Source organism: Oculina patagonica, chromosome 4 (assembly GCF_052425735.1).
Source record: "Oculina patagonica isolate OP01 chromosome 4, crgOcupat, whole genome shotgun sequence".
Classification (NCBI taxonomy): domain Eukaryota; kingdom Metazoa; phylum Cnidaria; class Anthozoa; order Scleractinia; family Oculinidae; genus Oculina; species Oculina patagonica.
This window is the reverse complement of record NC_135761.1, coordinates 44,298,450-44,311,950: the sequence shown is the minus strand read 5'-3', so window position 1 is coordinate 44,311,950 and position 13,501 is coordinate 44,298,450. Positions and strand designations below refer to the sequence as shown.

At 35.7% G+C, this 13,501-nt stretch overlaps 1 protein-coding gene across 2 annotated transcripts; it reads right to left on the bottom strand.

Annotated features, from left to right (window-relative positions):
* Positions 1 to 3,777: 3,777 nt before the first annotated feature.
* Positions 3,778 to 10,880, bottom strand: LOC144652651 (uncharacterized). Of its 2 annotated transcripts, XM_078512729.1 has the most exons (6): positions 10,643 to 10,880; positions 10,269 to 10,355; positions 6,536 to 6,637; positions 5,389 to 5,435; positions 5,248 to 5,314; positions 3,778 to 4,235 (listed from the first exon to the last, which is right to left on the bottom strand). In XM_078512729.1, exons 1-6 carry the CDS (start codon positions 10,665 to 10,667, stop codon positions 4,120 to 4,122), a joined length of 444 nt encoding a protein of 147 aa, XP_078368855.1. In that variant the 5' UTR covers positions 10,668 to 10,880; the 3' UTR covers positions 3,778 to 4,119. The 2 variants fall into 2 exon arrangements, with proteins under 2 accessions (XP_078368855.1, XP_078368856.1); XM_078512730.1 differs by lacking the exons at positions 10,269 to 10,355; positions 10,643 to 10,880 and adding an exon at positions 6,767 to 6,839.
* Between the last annotated feature and the right edge of the window lie 2,621 nt (positions 10,881 to 13,501).

Here is a 13,501-nt window from a genome sequence, read left to right as displayed (position 1 = left end):
GACGTGCGAGGACGGATGACAGCTCTCGACGAACGACAATGTTGTTCAGGAAATTACGACAGCGACCTAAAAGAAGGAAATGAGTAATCTACAATCAGGGTGGTATTTTTCTCATCTCTGTTTACTCTTTGCTATGTACGTGCACGTAGTTTGATTTTGCCTTCGCACCGATCAAACACATTACACGTGCAACGATGTTTACTCGAAAACTGCGTCAGACATGTGTCTCAAATTTGTAAAATCTGCCTCTTGAGCCGAAATTTCGGTCGCTTACTAAAAATTATAACTCAGCTCTGTAAGCCGAAATTGCATAGCAGATTTAATAACTGTTGCCCAAGACTGAACTTTCATTCGCAGTTTGGCTTGCCTCGATTTGTTTTCGCAATGTTTTGTTACAAACTTTTCACAACGTTTCAAACTCCCACAACATTTACGTAACGAAAACAGAGGTTGCGTCAATTTGGCAATAGAGGTCAGATTCGAGGAAATGAACGGCAACAAATATTTGCTTATTGTTTTATATCAAAAATTACATAATGACAGTAAATCGACGATTGAATTGTCGCAAATTGTCATTACCAATAAATTATTCGAGGTCCACTGAAGATAGCAAAACTGAATCAAGGTTTCCCGAAGATTTCGCAAGGTGACTTGTAGTCTCATTCCCTTTGAAGGTGGGGTGACCCTGGGGCGAGCGGACGTATTTTGCGCTATTTCTTGCCTCGCCTACCAGGGATAAGTCGGGACAAAATTTGATAGAGCATGCGCGAAACTAAAAGGGTCAATTTCTGGCTCCGACAGTAAGGACAACTTTCATTATATAAATGCTCGGCAAAGGATGGCTCAGCGTTGAGGGTAACCCTCCTTTCAGAGACAACATTCTCACCCTTATTCCAACCGTTCAACAACAGAGCGGACCAAGGTTCCTTGAATTGAACTAGTTTATTATTTTTAGTTGCAATGGCACGAAGGATAGAAAGTTTATCTTTTAGTCGAAAGAGGAAACATTGTTTGAAGTCTAAGATGGCTGCAAACTAACTGAATCCTGCGATCTGTTAGGGAAACCTTCATGTCATGCATGAGAATGCTCCCAGTCCCTCACACTACGGAGACGGAGATAAGCTCCGGCAGCCTGGGCCCAGTTTGCTTAAGTGCAAATTTAGCTTTTTGCCTTTCGGTCAAGTCGCGTTGGTTGTCTCCATTCGACAATTTAAAGTAGCTATGTCACGGTATTTCAAGTCATTTCTCTTCTTACTTTCACCTTGAAGGAAACCTCAAAATAATTAATAGTTTTCTTATGCAGAAAAACACCAACAGAGGAATAAAAACAGTTCAAAATAAACAAGATTGGTTTCGACTGACGAAGATTAACACGGATTACGAATTAAAAAGTTTAAAAAATGCCATTTTTTTCAAAATGTTTTGTCCGTGACGAAGCTTATTTAAATACAATAACTGTATTTGAGTACAAAAACGTTTGCCTTTGACGATATTCCCGGGCTTGGTAAGTTTTCTTCGTATGTGGTAACAAGGTAAAGACGCTAGTGGCACCATAGACCTGAAATCATTCCGAATAGGACGGCGCTGTTACTACCTTATTCTTACTAAATTTCGCGCGTACTTAATTTCGCAAAAATTCGGGAGCCGAATTTCGCGAGTATTAATTTTCGCGATTGCAAGGAAAATTAGAGCAAAAGTGTAATAAATTTCACAATTTTGTCAGTGTTTTATGGCTTAGTCGTCAAAGACTAAGGAACTACTGGACATATACAAAGATCTGGTTCAATTTGACTACCAGAAGTCTGCAAATGGAAACTTTGGTGACTGCACTCTAGGGGTTTTAACCGATTTACAAGCTGAAGAAAGCAGTAATGAGAGGAAAGATGCTAGTCAAAAACAAGACGGAAATATGTTTTATATCATAGATACTGAGATTTTCTCACGAAAAAACGATTGCGTACAAATGATACGTAAAATGCATTAGCCAATAGGAAAGGCGAACGATGAAAACTCACTAGTGAAAAAACGTCGTTCGTCCAATCACAAGCGCGAACGACGAAAAACAACTTGTGAACAACACCGTATCGCCATTTTGATTCTCGTCGTAAACACCGGCGACATGGCGGAGACACGTTCAAGGTTTGTTTGTGTCTTTTACGGCTCCACTGAGTCGTTTATATTGCAGAACAGGAAAACCAAAACACTAAAAAGAAAACGAAACAAGGCGGCCTTGTTGTCACAACGTTTCTTCAAACAAAAAGAGAAACACGAAGCGAGATAACCGAAATTCCTCCTGCCGAGTTGAATAAACCTTTGAGTAAATTCGCACAAAGGAAGGACAAGAATACGGGCCGTCTTCACTCCGAGGGATTGTAGCGAGTTTTGATTCAGATGATGACGAAGACACTGCAGGTTTGTCCTTGGTTTTGGCAGACTGTTTTCTTGATTTAATTTGGTAAAAGTTCGCTCGAGTTCGCGTTGAGTTATTCAGCGTTTAGCGCTGTTTCGTTCTGTTAAAACATTGAACTGGAACTTGCAAGTTTTGTACAAGTCTCAGTCAGGTTTTCTATCAAAAGTTGTTTCTGTAAAAGTTGTGAGAGTATAAAACTGACGTCTCATTTCTTGTGCTACTTCATTAAAGATGTGATTTTGAAAGACAAACATGTTTTAGCTATCTTAGTTTATGGCAGATGAATGGGTTTCCTAAACACGCGTGTAACTGATAAAAAGTCGAGCGATTTAATTTGCTTTTCAAAAACCTCAGTATCTATAAAATAAACAAATTACACCATGGAAAATGCTTTGTACGATTTTTATTCACTCGTAGAGTTGTATCAGAAAACTCACTCGTTCGCTACGCTCACTCGTTCGTTTTCTGATACTACTCAACTCGTCAATAAAAATCGTACGCGCGCATTTTCCATGGAGTAATCTCTATTTCAAGTATAAATAGTTGCAGTTCCAAACAGTTAAATTTTTTTTACTGTTTTGATATAAACTATAATATGGTATTAATTTTCGCGTTCTTAAATTTCGCGCAATGTTTTTTTGCGCGTAATAAATTTCGCGGTTACGTATTTTCTCGATTAAACGCTGGGTACCAAATAAACGCCAAGTCTCCAAGTTGGAGTTAAAATTAGGCCCCCAGCTATTTACTTGGCGAATAATAAGTTGTAGGCATATAACCAAAATACGTTTTTGTCAAAAATAATAAATAAAAACCCTTGATTAATAAACACCGGGCTCGAACGAACTGCAGAAGTCAAATCAACGACGGGTTTGAAATAAAACAGTTTGAAATAAACGCCGGGGGCTTTTAATCGAGAAAATACAGTATTTTGAAATCGCAAAAATTGCGAAAATTAGTACTCGCGAAAATAAGTAAGAATAGGGCATGATATCGTAAGATTTATACTTTAATTTCTGTGCTCGAAAACAGTAATTTATTATTTATGTCCCACCAGTCGACAAATTTGGCGCTTAAAAATTATTGTGGCGAGTGATGGGTGGACATGGAACAATTTTCAAGTTTAAAAAAACTGTGATGAAAATTTGGAAAAATGTTAGTATGAATTGGTCTTGATTTAGAAGTTAGTATATTATAGGTGCCAGCGAGAACGTTTGGGAGAATACAAATGTAATAATTATTTAAATCCTCGACAACGGCCCATGTTTGCTTTATAAACATTTAAATTCCCCCAAACTCTCTCTAAAATGAGGTAGAACAAACCACACAGTGGAAGAATCAAAGGCCCTTTATTATTATAACTGTTTTTCTTAGTTTAAACACGCATTCCATTTTCTATTCTTAATAAAGAAAATGAGGAATAACAAGCCACACAATGAAAGAATTAGAGGCCCACTATTATTATAACTGTTTTTCTTAGTTTAAACACGCACTCCATTTTCTATTCTTAATAAAGAAAATGAGGAAGAACAAGCCACACAATGCAAGAATTAGGGGCCCTTTATTATTATTATAACTGTTTTTCTTAGTTTAAACACGCATTCCATTTTCTATTCTTAATAAAGAAAATGAAGTAGAACAAACCACACAATGCAAGAATTAGGGGCCCTTTATTATTATAACTGTTTTTCTTAGTTTGATCTCTGTGCAGGTTAAACTGTGCAGGTTGATCCGTCCCCGCCACACACACCGCATGCGTCAAACGTCAAACCGCTGTTTGGAATACCGTCGCATCCGGCGCATGTACTGTTGTCTCTACTGCAGACACCTGAATGAAATGATGTTGTCACGACATGTTCTCAATATATAAAGAACCAACGCAAAAAGATAAAATAACAAATCAAAGGGGCTAGGTTACGCTGCTTTAGATAATTCTATACATTTTCGTTAATTAAGAGCTCTAAATTTTAAATTGGCAGAGCAAAAGTCTTTAATTGGCAAAATCATGGCCACATACTGTAACAAACAAGAATGATCTTAAGCATTGTAATTGTAACTTTGAAACAAATTAAGATAAACTTTAAAAAAATTGGACCGACGTTTTTCAAGTTTACCCGAAGGCAATCCGTTTCAATCTTCTCGAATTTTGCCCATCCATGCCTGTGTTTCCTTTGAGTTCTTCTACAGTTTTAAATCGTTATTGTGATATTTCAGTTAATTCTGCGAACAGTTGGTCAGTGCCAAAATCGCTTACAATTGCATGACATAGTCCCTTTAAGATTGAAGAAGATTGAAACCAGATTAAAAGAAACGAGCTTATAACAACAAGGTTTATTTGAACTATTTATTTAAACTGCAAAATTAGTAGTAAAAAGATTTAGGTGTACTTCGGGGGGTACTCCCTGGCCCTAAATCTTAAGTTGGGGGAGGGGGATGGAGGCAACGGGCTTCTAGAAAGCATTATCCTATTTCACACCAAAATATGCGATTTTTCCTACTTTATTCTATACCTGACAGAAACTAAAGAATCGATATCCTATTTTAGGTGAGACCCTACCCAGCAACTGTTTCGGTTTGCTTCCCAAGCTCATTTAATCGCACTTCTAAAGAGAAGAACGTTCAAGTTATGAAAACAGTTTCTTCCAAAAATTTAAAGTTATCGCTATATGACCATGGTGCACAAGCCATATCCTATTTCAAACCAAACTGATCACAATCCATACCCATTTTCAGAAAAAACTGACCCATAACCATACCCTCTGGGTAATGTGTTCACCTTGGAAACTGATGTAAACCGAGGTGTGTACCATCATGACAAGAATAGAATAGTTAGAACATACCGCATTCATCCACCGTTGCTGTTCCATAACACGTGCCAAAACAGTCCATCGGTGAAGCATCACCTGGCTGGTTGAATAAGTGAGCTATAAATTTCTATTCATGCATAGTATACTTGAGGAAATCGAAGCGTGTCATCTTACCTCAATGCAGAGGCCGCATTCCACATATGCGCTACCATCACATTTACCTGAAAGATGAAATCAAATTAAAGAAATACTATAATGTCGACTGAACAAGTAATATGAATGAATTTAAGTGAAAAGGCGAGTTATCAGTAAACATATATTTTGAGCCACAATGCTGTGAAACGGGAAGAAACATTATTGGGGCCGCCATTTTTTTTCGCGATTCAGACCACCAACCGACAAGCCTAGCTGGCATACTTGTTGGTCCATGGCTTACTAGTTAAAAAATCAACAAAGAAAGAAGCAGCTGGGCGTACATGAAGTACAAAGCTCATTAAAGTAGCATGTAGTTTTCTTAGTTGGAGTGACGTCATTTATTACGATTGTGCAACACATGTACAGTAAACTGTTTGAAGCTATGCATTACAGAAATTAACCGTTTAGGAAACCTTTCCATTGGATCAGCATCCAATAGTGTCACGGCAAAACGAAAAAATCAGTTTCAATAACGGATTTCTTGACACCATCGATTGACAACAGCTTTCGCTTGTCTCCGCATTTGACGTCCGCTCAAATTAAATTGTCGAAACGTTAGCCTCCAGACCTTTTTTGCCTGGCAACAAGTAGGCAGTAATTCACGCAGTGTTGGTGAGTAGATAAAACGATGATGATAATAATGATGTTGATGATGATGATGAGTGATCTTGTCGTATGGAATGTTGTCTATGTCTTTTTGAAAAATTTGTAATCATTTGTAAGAAGAATTTACGCAGTCTTAACAAGCGAAATGAACTAGCAAGCTCCTGCCCACACAGAAACAGATTCCTTCTCAAGAACTTTGTGATTAAGTAACGCAATCTTTAGTATACGCAATTTCTGTTTTTAAACCCTATAGTTTTTATATATCATAGCAACTGTTTTTATATCGCATACTAACCTTAAGATAGCCTTTTATTGCCAGTTTATGTATTTTAACGGTCATTCGTTGATGTTGCCTGATGAGTGTGGTCATACTTTGATCACACGAAACAGCGTTGTCGCAATAAAACGATGAATTGAAATCTTCCTACTTTTGACCATTATTATCACTGCTCCTCTCAGAGTTGAGCGCGCTACAAATTTATTCTATTCAATTTCAAGGATGTTGTCAATAGATACTTACCATTGCAGTCCTCGTTGCATTCAGTACGCAGCGACATCCTGGATGTCGTCGGTGCGGCAGTCGATAAAGTTGGTGAGATAGACATCGTGGGTGTTGGAAAAACTGAAAATGGACGAGAATTGAAATTAACTAGACGCGCGCTTGCACGCTATTTGTTGCTAAGTTATTCTGGACTTATTTGTCTCAAACAGGACTTGTTTAGTATCATGTTTATTAGTTAAATGAACTCACTCGTTAGTGAATAGACTCATGTCCTAGGACATGTTTACTCCAGTTCATTATCGCAAATGGATGGAGTTGGTGGGGAAACTGCCTTGATATATTGTTTGCTTTGTTTAGTTTTTTTTTTAGAGTTTGGCTTCGTTTCCCTAGTTTGGGGACATAATCTACGATTTTCTATACTTTTAAATTTCATTATGAACGTTTACGAGATACAGCCATTAGAAGTGTCTAGAAACAAAACGCCAAACAGACAAAAAACCAAACAAAACAAAAAACAAGGAAAAAACAAAAAAACAAAAACAAAGGAACAAGCCAAAAATAATTTAAGTGCAAGGCTTGTACTACGGATATTAAATAGCCGGAATTAATAACTGATATCTCGACTGGTGTAACTTGTCTTAAAATGACCTGTTTCCCAAATCGGGATAAAGAAATTATCGATAATGAAGAAGATGATGAAGATAATGATTATGAAGATGATAATGACGATGGGGATGATAATTTATCTTGAACAGTACAAAATTATTACTCTTTCTTCTTAAACTAGGAAGAAAAGTTAACTTATGTGTCCTGCACTCAATATCTACCCAGCACGATGATACGTTAGGGCACATAAAAGGCCATGGCAACGATAAACAGAAAAAAAATAGAAAAAGGTTAATTTTTGCGGGATTCAGATTCGTTAAAAGAAACTACTAATAATATTTTAGACTATGGTCCATTGCCAATAAAAATATAAGAATTAAAAATTCTATTTTTAATTTTAAATTATCGAAACATTATTTACAACCGTACTTTTTGCATTATTATAGTAAATGGAACGAGAGATGAACACTACTCTGATGAAATACTCTGATCTTTTGCGAACTTGAGTGGCGCTTAGCTTTGTAGATATTGCTCTTGCCTTTTCAACCGTGAGAAAAGAAACTTTGGATTAAGATTTCGTTTTTTATTTTTTATTTTTAGAAAATATCATTTAGTAATTAAAAGATTGTTGACAAAAGTTGGACCAAATTCCGTAGAATTTCCGTCTTGGAAAGACATATAAAAGCCTTGAAAATATTTTTAAGTAATTTAGTAAACGTTTCTTATAATTAATGGTCACCAATTTCTGAAGCACGACGATCGATATAAATAACACTAAATTATTTATAGTATTTTTTCAAAACATTCAAGTCTTACGAAGGGTTAAAGATTCATTCGGTTTTTGAGATCAACAAATACAAAAATCGTTTTTGTGCTTTCTGTCACTTGAATCCTTAGTTCAAATAAGTCGATCAGTCACGAAAGCAGTCACGAAACATTGCTAAAGCAAAAAAAAAAATGTTTCGTGCCAAGAAAACAAAATTTACTTCTGAAAAAATGTTGTGTGTGGATTCGAGGGCCTTTAGCAGCTTCAGATGTGAAAATCGGTTGTATGTTGCCTTTCCCAGGAATCTTTTTTTTTTAGATCGAATAGCAACACGACGAGTAAACAGTTTCGATAAAACGAATTCCCTCTTTCTATGTCCTTCCTATTTTTAACGAACTTCATTTTTTGTCGCTTTTCTATTTCGCTTTAAGCAAGCAGCTGTTTTTTTTCTAGTCCGTTGAATTGACGCTTGCAGTTGTGCGCTATTTCATATTCGCTGCCGCATTTAAAAGTGTGAAATAGAATGTTATCAATTTTTTTGGTATAATCAAACAACGTCGCGAAATAACTTCCATTTCTTCACAAGTTTTATATTACTTTATTACGATTCCAAAGCACAATTTTTAGATATTTTACTGCTTAGTTTCAGCACCGAATTAATGCAAAATACCCTTTATTTAAATTGGACACTAAATAGCGAACATGAAATAACGCTCAGAAATTTGCCTTGCTCTTGATTTAAATTAAAGGGTAAAAGCTACAACTGTTTGAAATATCAACAACATGAAACTCAGCTTTTTAAATAACTGTTGATTTCTTCTCGATTTTTTTGGCCGATTGCGTTTTTCCACGAATTTGAATTGCTGCTTTTTCTAACAATTGGCACGTTTCGTTGCGACTTAACGTTTACCTCGCGGTAATGGGTATTTTACGACAACAATTTCTTCACTCAAGGGTACTTTAATTTTTTTTCTTTTTTGACCAGAAGATATATTTTACAAGAACGAAAACGAATACAAAGCTCCGTCAATCACAGAAACATTTACAAGTAAAAAAACCAACTTAACATTTTAAGTAATTACCCAAAAATTTAAATATTGATATTTTCCTTTGAAGCCAGAAATTATTAAAATTCATCACTTAGTTGCTAATCCCGCAAGCTGCGAAACAGATTAAAGCTCTCGCTGGTTTGCTGTTTGTTAACGAATTTCCAAGGGATGCACAAGTCTAATTGTGGTGATTGCAGCGCTTTCTACGATATTCACGCCTTAGCCAGTAGCTATTCAAATGCGAGCAACCAAAATATTAAAAATAGACATAGACCGACATTTGAACAGTTGAATTGATAATCATCAAGATATTCATTTGAGGAATATATTTTTTATAAACAATGCATTTAACACAGTCTTAGGTTTTATCTTAAAAAATTAAGACAAGTTATAGTCAGAAAATGTTTATAAACATCTGTAGGTTAATTAAATGGAAATCAAGCAAACATAAATAAATTTTCTCTGAAGATTTTCTCTTGCAACCACAAAGTCAGCGAAATTTGTCACTTTTTGAATTTAGTAAATTAGAAGAAAATATGGGCGATAATTAACGAGCCCACTAGGTAAATAATCTCGCCAACAGGTCAAATACCTGGTGGAGAGTTAATAACTGATATGCTAATGTAATATACAAATATCTCTTTTCTCACTTCGCAGAAAAGAAAACATTCTTTGGTTGACTAGTATTTTAAATAAAATTCTAAATTATATACTACTTGAACGCCAAACCGAAGTGGTTAAAATTACATATGAAAGGCTCTTAATGTTAACAGATTTCGCTCATTTCGCTTAACAATGCGACCACCCTTGAATGTCAATTAACTCTGGTAAATCGATAAGCCAACATCCCCTTCTCTTGGGTCATTCTTTCCTGCTTAAGTGTTTACCAAACGAAAAAAGTTTTCGTTTTGGCATTAAGCGATGCTACAGATTCAAATTTACTTTTTCCAATCATAAATTGATCTTTACAAAAGGAATCAGCTTTTTTCTCGGAGACTATAAAACGAAAACTTGAAAATGAAAACGATTGCGATATCCAAAATAGTTAGGACAGATCCGTTTTTTTAGTCACATGTTTGTACGACTACATTATTCAAGTAGAATTCGAGGAATGAAAAAAAAAAATAGAAATAGTGAGAGCATCAGTTAAATCTCTCACATTTTTGTAAAAAATTAAGTTCTTTACGAAGTATGGTTAAAAATTCGCAAACAATATTTGAGAAAATAGGAAAATATCACAAGTGCTTAGTAATCGACGTTTTGAAACGAATAAACCCAGGTAGTATAAAAAAATAATTGAGTGGGGTAGATGGCTCGTTTTCAAACCTACCAATGTTAATATTTATTACTCTGGCATCTGAAATTGACAGGAAGGAGATAAATATCCATGTCTGTACGATGAGTGATACTCGTAGACCTGAAAATTTGAGACGTAATAAGTTTCTAGGCAATTCATGGCGTATTTAACATAAACAACAATTCGTATATATTCAACAACGTTTTTAAGTTGAGAATACAATACCACCTAAAATGAATTTTCCTACAGATTTGTGATTGATTTGTGATTGTTATGTTTTCACATTGCATGTTTTTATCTTTATCGTAAAATTTTTCCCGGAACGAAATAAAGATTGTTGTTGTTGTTGTTGTTGTTGTTGTTATGCAATTAAAGTAAACTTGAAACATTTTAAATATTACTTGTACCCTTTGAGTTTTCTGTAATCTCCATTCTCTCCTCGTCAGTTGTAATATCGAACAAATCCTGGATTTTTGACCTGGTCTGAAAATTTTGGCGCGTAACTTGCCTAACTCAGTCGTGGTGAAAGCTTTCAGAAGTTCTAAAGTTGTGTAGCGAAAGAGTTTAAATGGTAATTTTGACTTCCTAGACGCGGAGTGCACGCTCCGTTGACAAAATACAAAGTCTTCCTGCAAAAGATTACAATATGTGTTTAACGTTGAGCAAAGTTAATGACGCAGGAACCGACTTAAGCTTCTTACTGCGTTTATTTACTCGAGTTGTGGTTATAGTCAAGGCAACAAGCATTAGAAATTAAAACCAACTATGATATCCCGTAGGGTGAAATTATAACAAATTATAAAACTAATCGGTGGTATGATGAATTAAGTCCAGAATAGGAATAGAAACTCAGAAGAGAAAGGTACTTTCCTAAACGCAAAGCAACGTTGTTCACAGCTTGTTTTCCATGGAAACACTGATACAGTTTTAAAAGAAATGCAAGTCTGGGATAGGGTAGGGATTTTCGGTGTGTTGTCTAGTATAGGGTTGCGAAATCAGCTAAACATGGTCTAGTATAGGGTAAGGGTTTTAAATTCCAAGCGGCACACCCCCACCCAAAAATATATAGGGTGCCCCCCCCCCCACCCCCGGGTTGGCTATACTAGCATTCCATTTCTGTCGCCATGTACCTCTTCGGAACCTGTAATTTAATTCGCTCCCTGCTGTCACCTCTATTGATTTAAGGGCTAGGGCTATCATTCTGTTGTTTGTCTATTGTCTTCTCAGCCAATCCTGTAAAAGGAACTGTTTATGGATTTAAGCCAAATTTAAGCATGAAGGAACATTTCAATAACACAAACAAATACAAAGAAAATCCGGATGGCTAAAAGTGACAATGTTTGCAACGGATTGCGATATGAGCTTTTGAAATACTGTTGGGCTGAACAGTTTTCAAAGTAAATTTATTATATAAACTGCAATGGTATAGAGCAAATCGATAAAAATGGTATCACAAGTGTGGAAAAAAAAATGATATCTACACGTGTAATATCATTTTTGACCAATCAGCTCGCAGAGTTTGCCATGTTTCAATGCTCAATGAGCCAAAGGTTAACAATATTAAGTCGAAACATCTTCGGATCTTCCTCGGCAGTCTTCGACAATCTTCGGCAATCTTCGAAAATCTCAGGAAATGTTCGGAAAATGTTCGGAAACATTCATACTACCTTCAGACAACATTTAAAATCTTTGAAAATCTTCAGAAAATGGTCTGAAATCTCCGGAAAATCGCCAAAAAACATCGAAATTAGTGGGTTTATATAATGAACAAAATATAACATGGTTGCTTGGGATATGAAATTTATCTTCTCGTGTTCAAATCGATATCTCATTCGTTCGCTGCGCTTACTTGTGAGATATCGATTCGAACACGAGAAGATAAATTTCACATCTCCGCGCAACCATGTATTTTCCTCTATATCGTTGGCTTGTAACTTTAATTCTTTGAAAACATTAAGTTTCATAGCGAGTATTTGGCAAAACTTAGAATAAACTTAACACAGCTGTGACACAGTAATTTTCGGCCTTCCGAGAGCTTATAAGCAATGCTCCTAGTCCCTCAATGGTACAGAAACCGAGACAGGCTCAAGCAGCATAAGCCAGTTGGCTTAAGTACAAATTTAGCTTCCTTTCTTTTGGTCAATTCACGTAGGCCGTTTCTTTTCGACAACTTAAATGAAATAACCGCCTATGAATTAAACGTTTACTTATGACAAAATATTCCCGGGGTTGGCACGGCTCAATTTTACTGTAAGCGTTTTCTCCGTTTGTACACTGTGTTTGTCATACAATTGTTTATGAAGATAAAAGTTGCATCGTCCTGAAATCATTTAAAATCGGATGGCGCTGTTGCTATGTTATAGTAATGTTTATGGCTTATTTTTTGTGCTCAGAAAGAGTTATTTATTATTTATGTCCCACCAGCCGACGAGTTTGGCGCTTAAAGTTCTAGAGAAAATAAATACAGAATATAAACGGTAACCTAACGGTGAAATTGAAATAAAGAAAAGTGTTAGTATGAAATCGTCTTGAATAAAGAGATAGTATATTTATACTTGTTCGAAAGAAAATTCAAGTCAAGTAGACTGGCATTGCAGGGCGCCAGCGAGAACATTTGGGAGAATACAAAAGTACTTCTTCTATAAAGTCCCCTCTGCGGCCCATGTTTACTTTAAAAACATTCGAATTCTCCCCTCAAACTCCCTCTTTTATTTGCATAGGCTACGTAGAAACGCGCTCCATTTTCTATTTATGAATAAAGAAAATAGCAAAATTGTTTACTTTTTAATTTAAGGTCAATTTCGGTTTTGAAATTTGGCCAATTTCTAGCTCTGGCAGACATAATGGACACGTAATGGACTATTATTGAAGAATGTTTCACATGTCTTAGATGCCAACTATTTTATTAAAGTTTTTCTTGGATTTTTACCAAGCAATTTTTACCCAAAACTGTTACACAATTTTATTTTTTACCGTTTAAGAAAAACGCACCTGTCGATTCAGTTCGACGAGCAGACATCATCACAGCGTTTACCCGAGATCTTTTCACTTATGCAAAACACAAAACAACCGACAACTTGAAACGAAAAATTTAAGTTTCAGATTTCATTGAGAAAAAAAAATTCATGATTCTTACAAAACGATCATGCTGCTTTTCTACGTATTTAGCTAAAAAGCAAACAGATTTCAAGGATTCTTGTATATTTTTTTTATTTTTTCAACGTTAGCGCGCGAAGTATATAGCGATGATGTCATTCTTAGCAACA

Excerpts from the sequence above, each read along its gene's own strand:
- LOC144652651 (XM_078512729.1), bottom strand. The coding sequence starts at position 10,667 with ATGGAGATTACAGAAAACTCAAAGG. Across the intron at positions 5,315-5,388 it reads AATGCGGCCTCTGCATTGAG|CCAGGTGATGCTTCACCGAT; the intron begins GTAAGATGACAC and ends TTATTCAACCAG. Across the intron at positions 4,236-5,247 it reads AGCAACGGTGGATGAATGCG|GTGTCTGCAGTAGAGACAAC; the intron begins GTATGTTCTAAC and ends CATTTCATTCAG.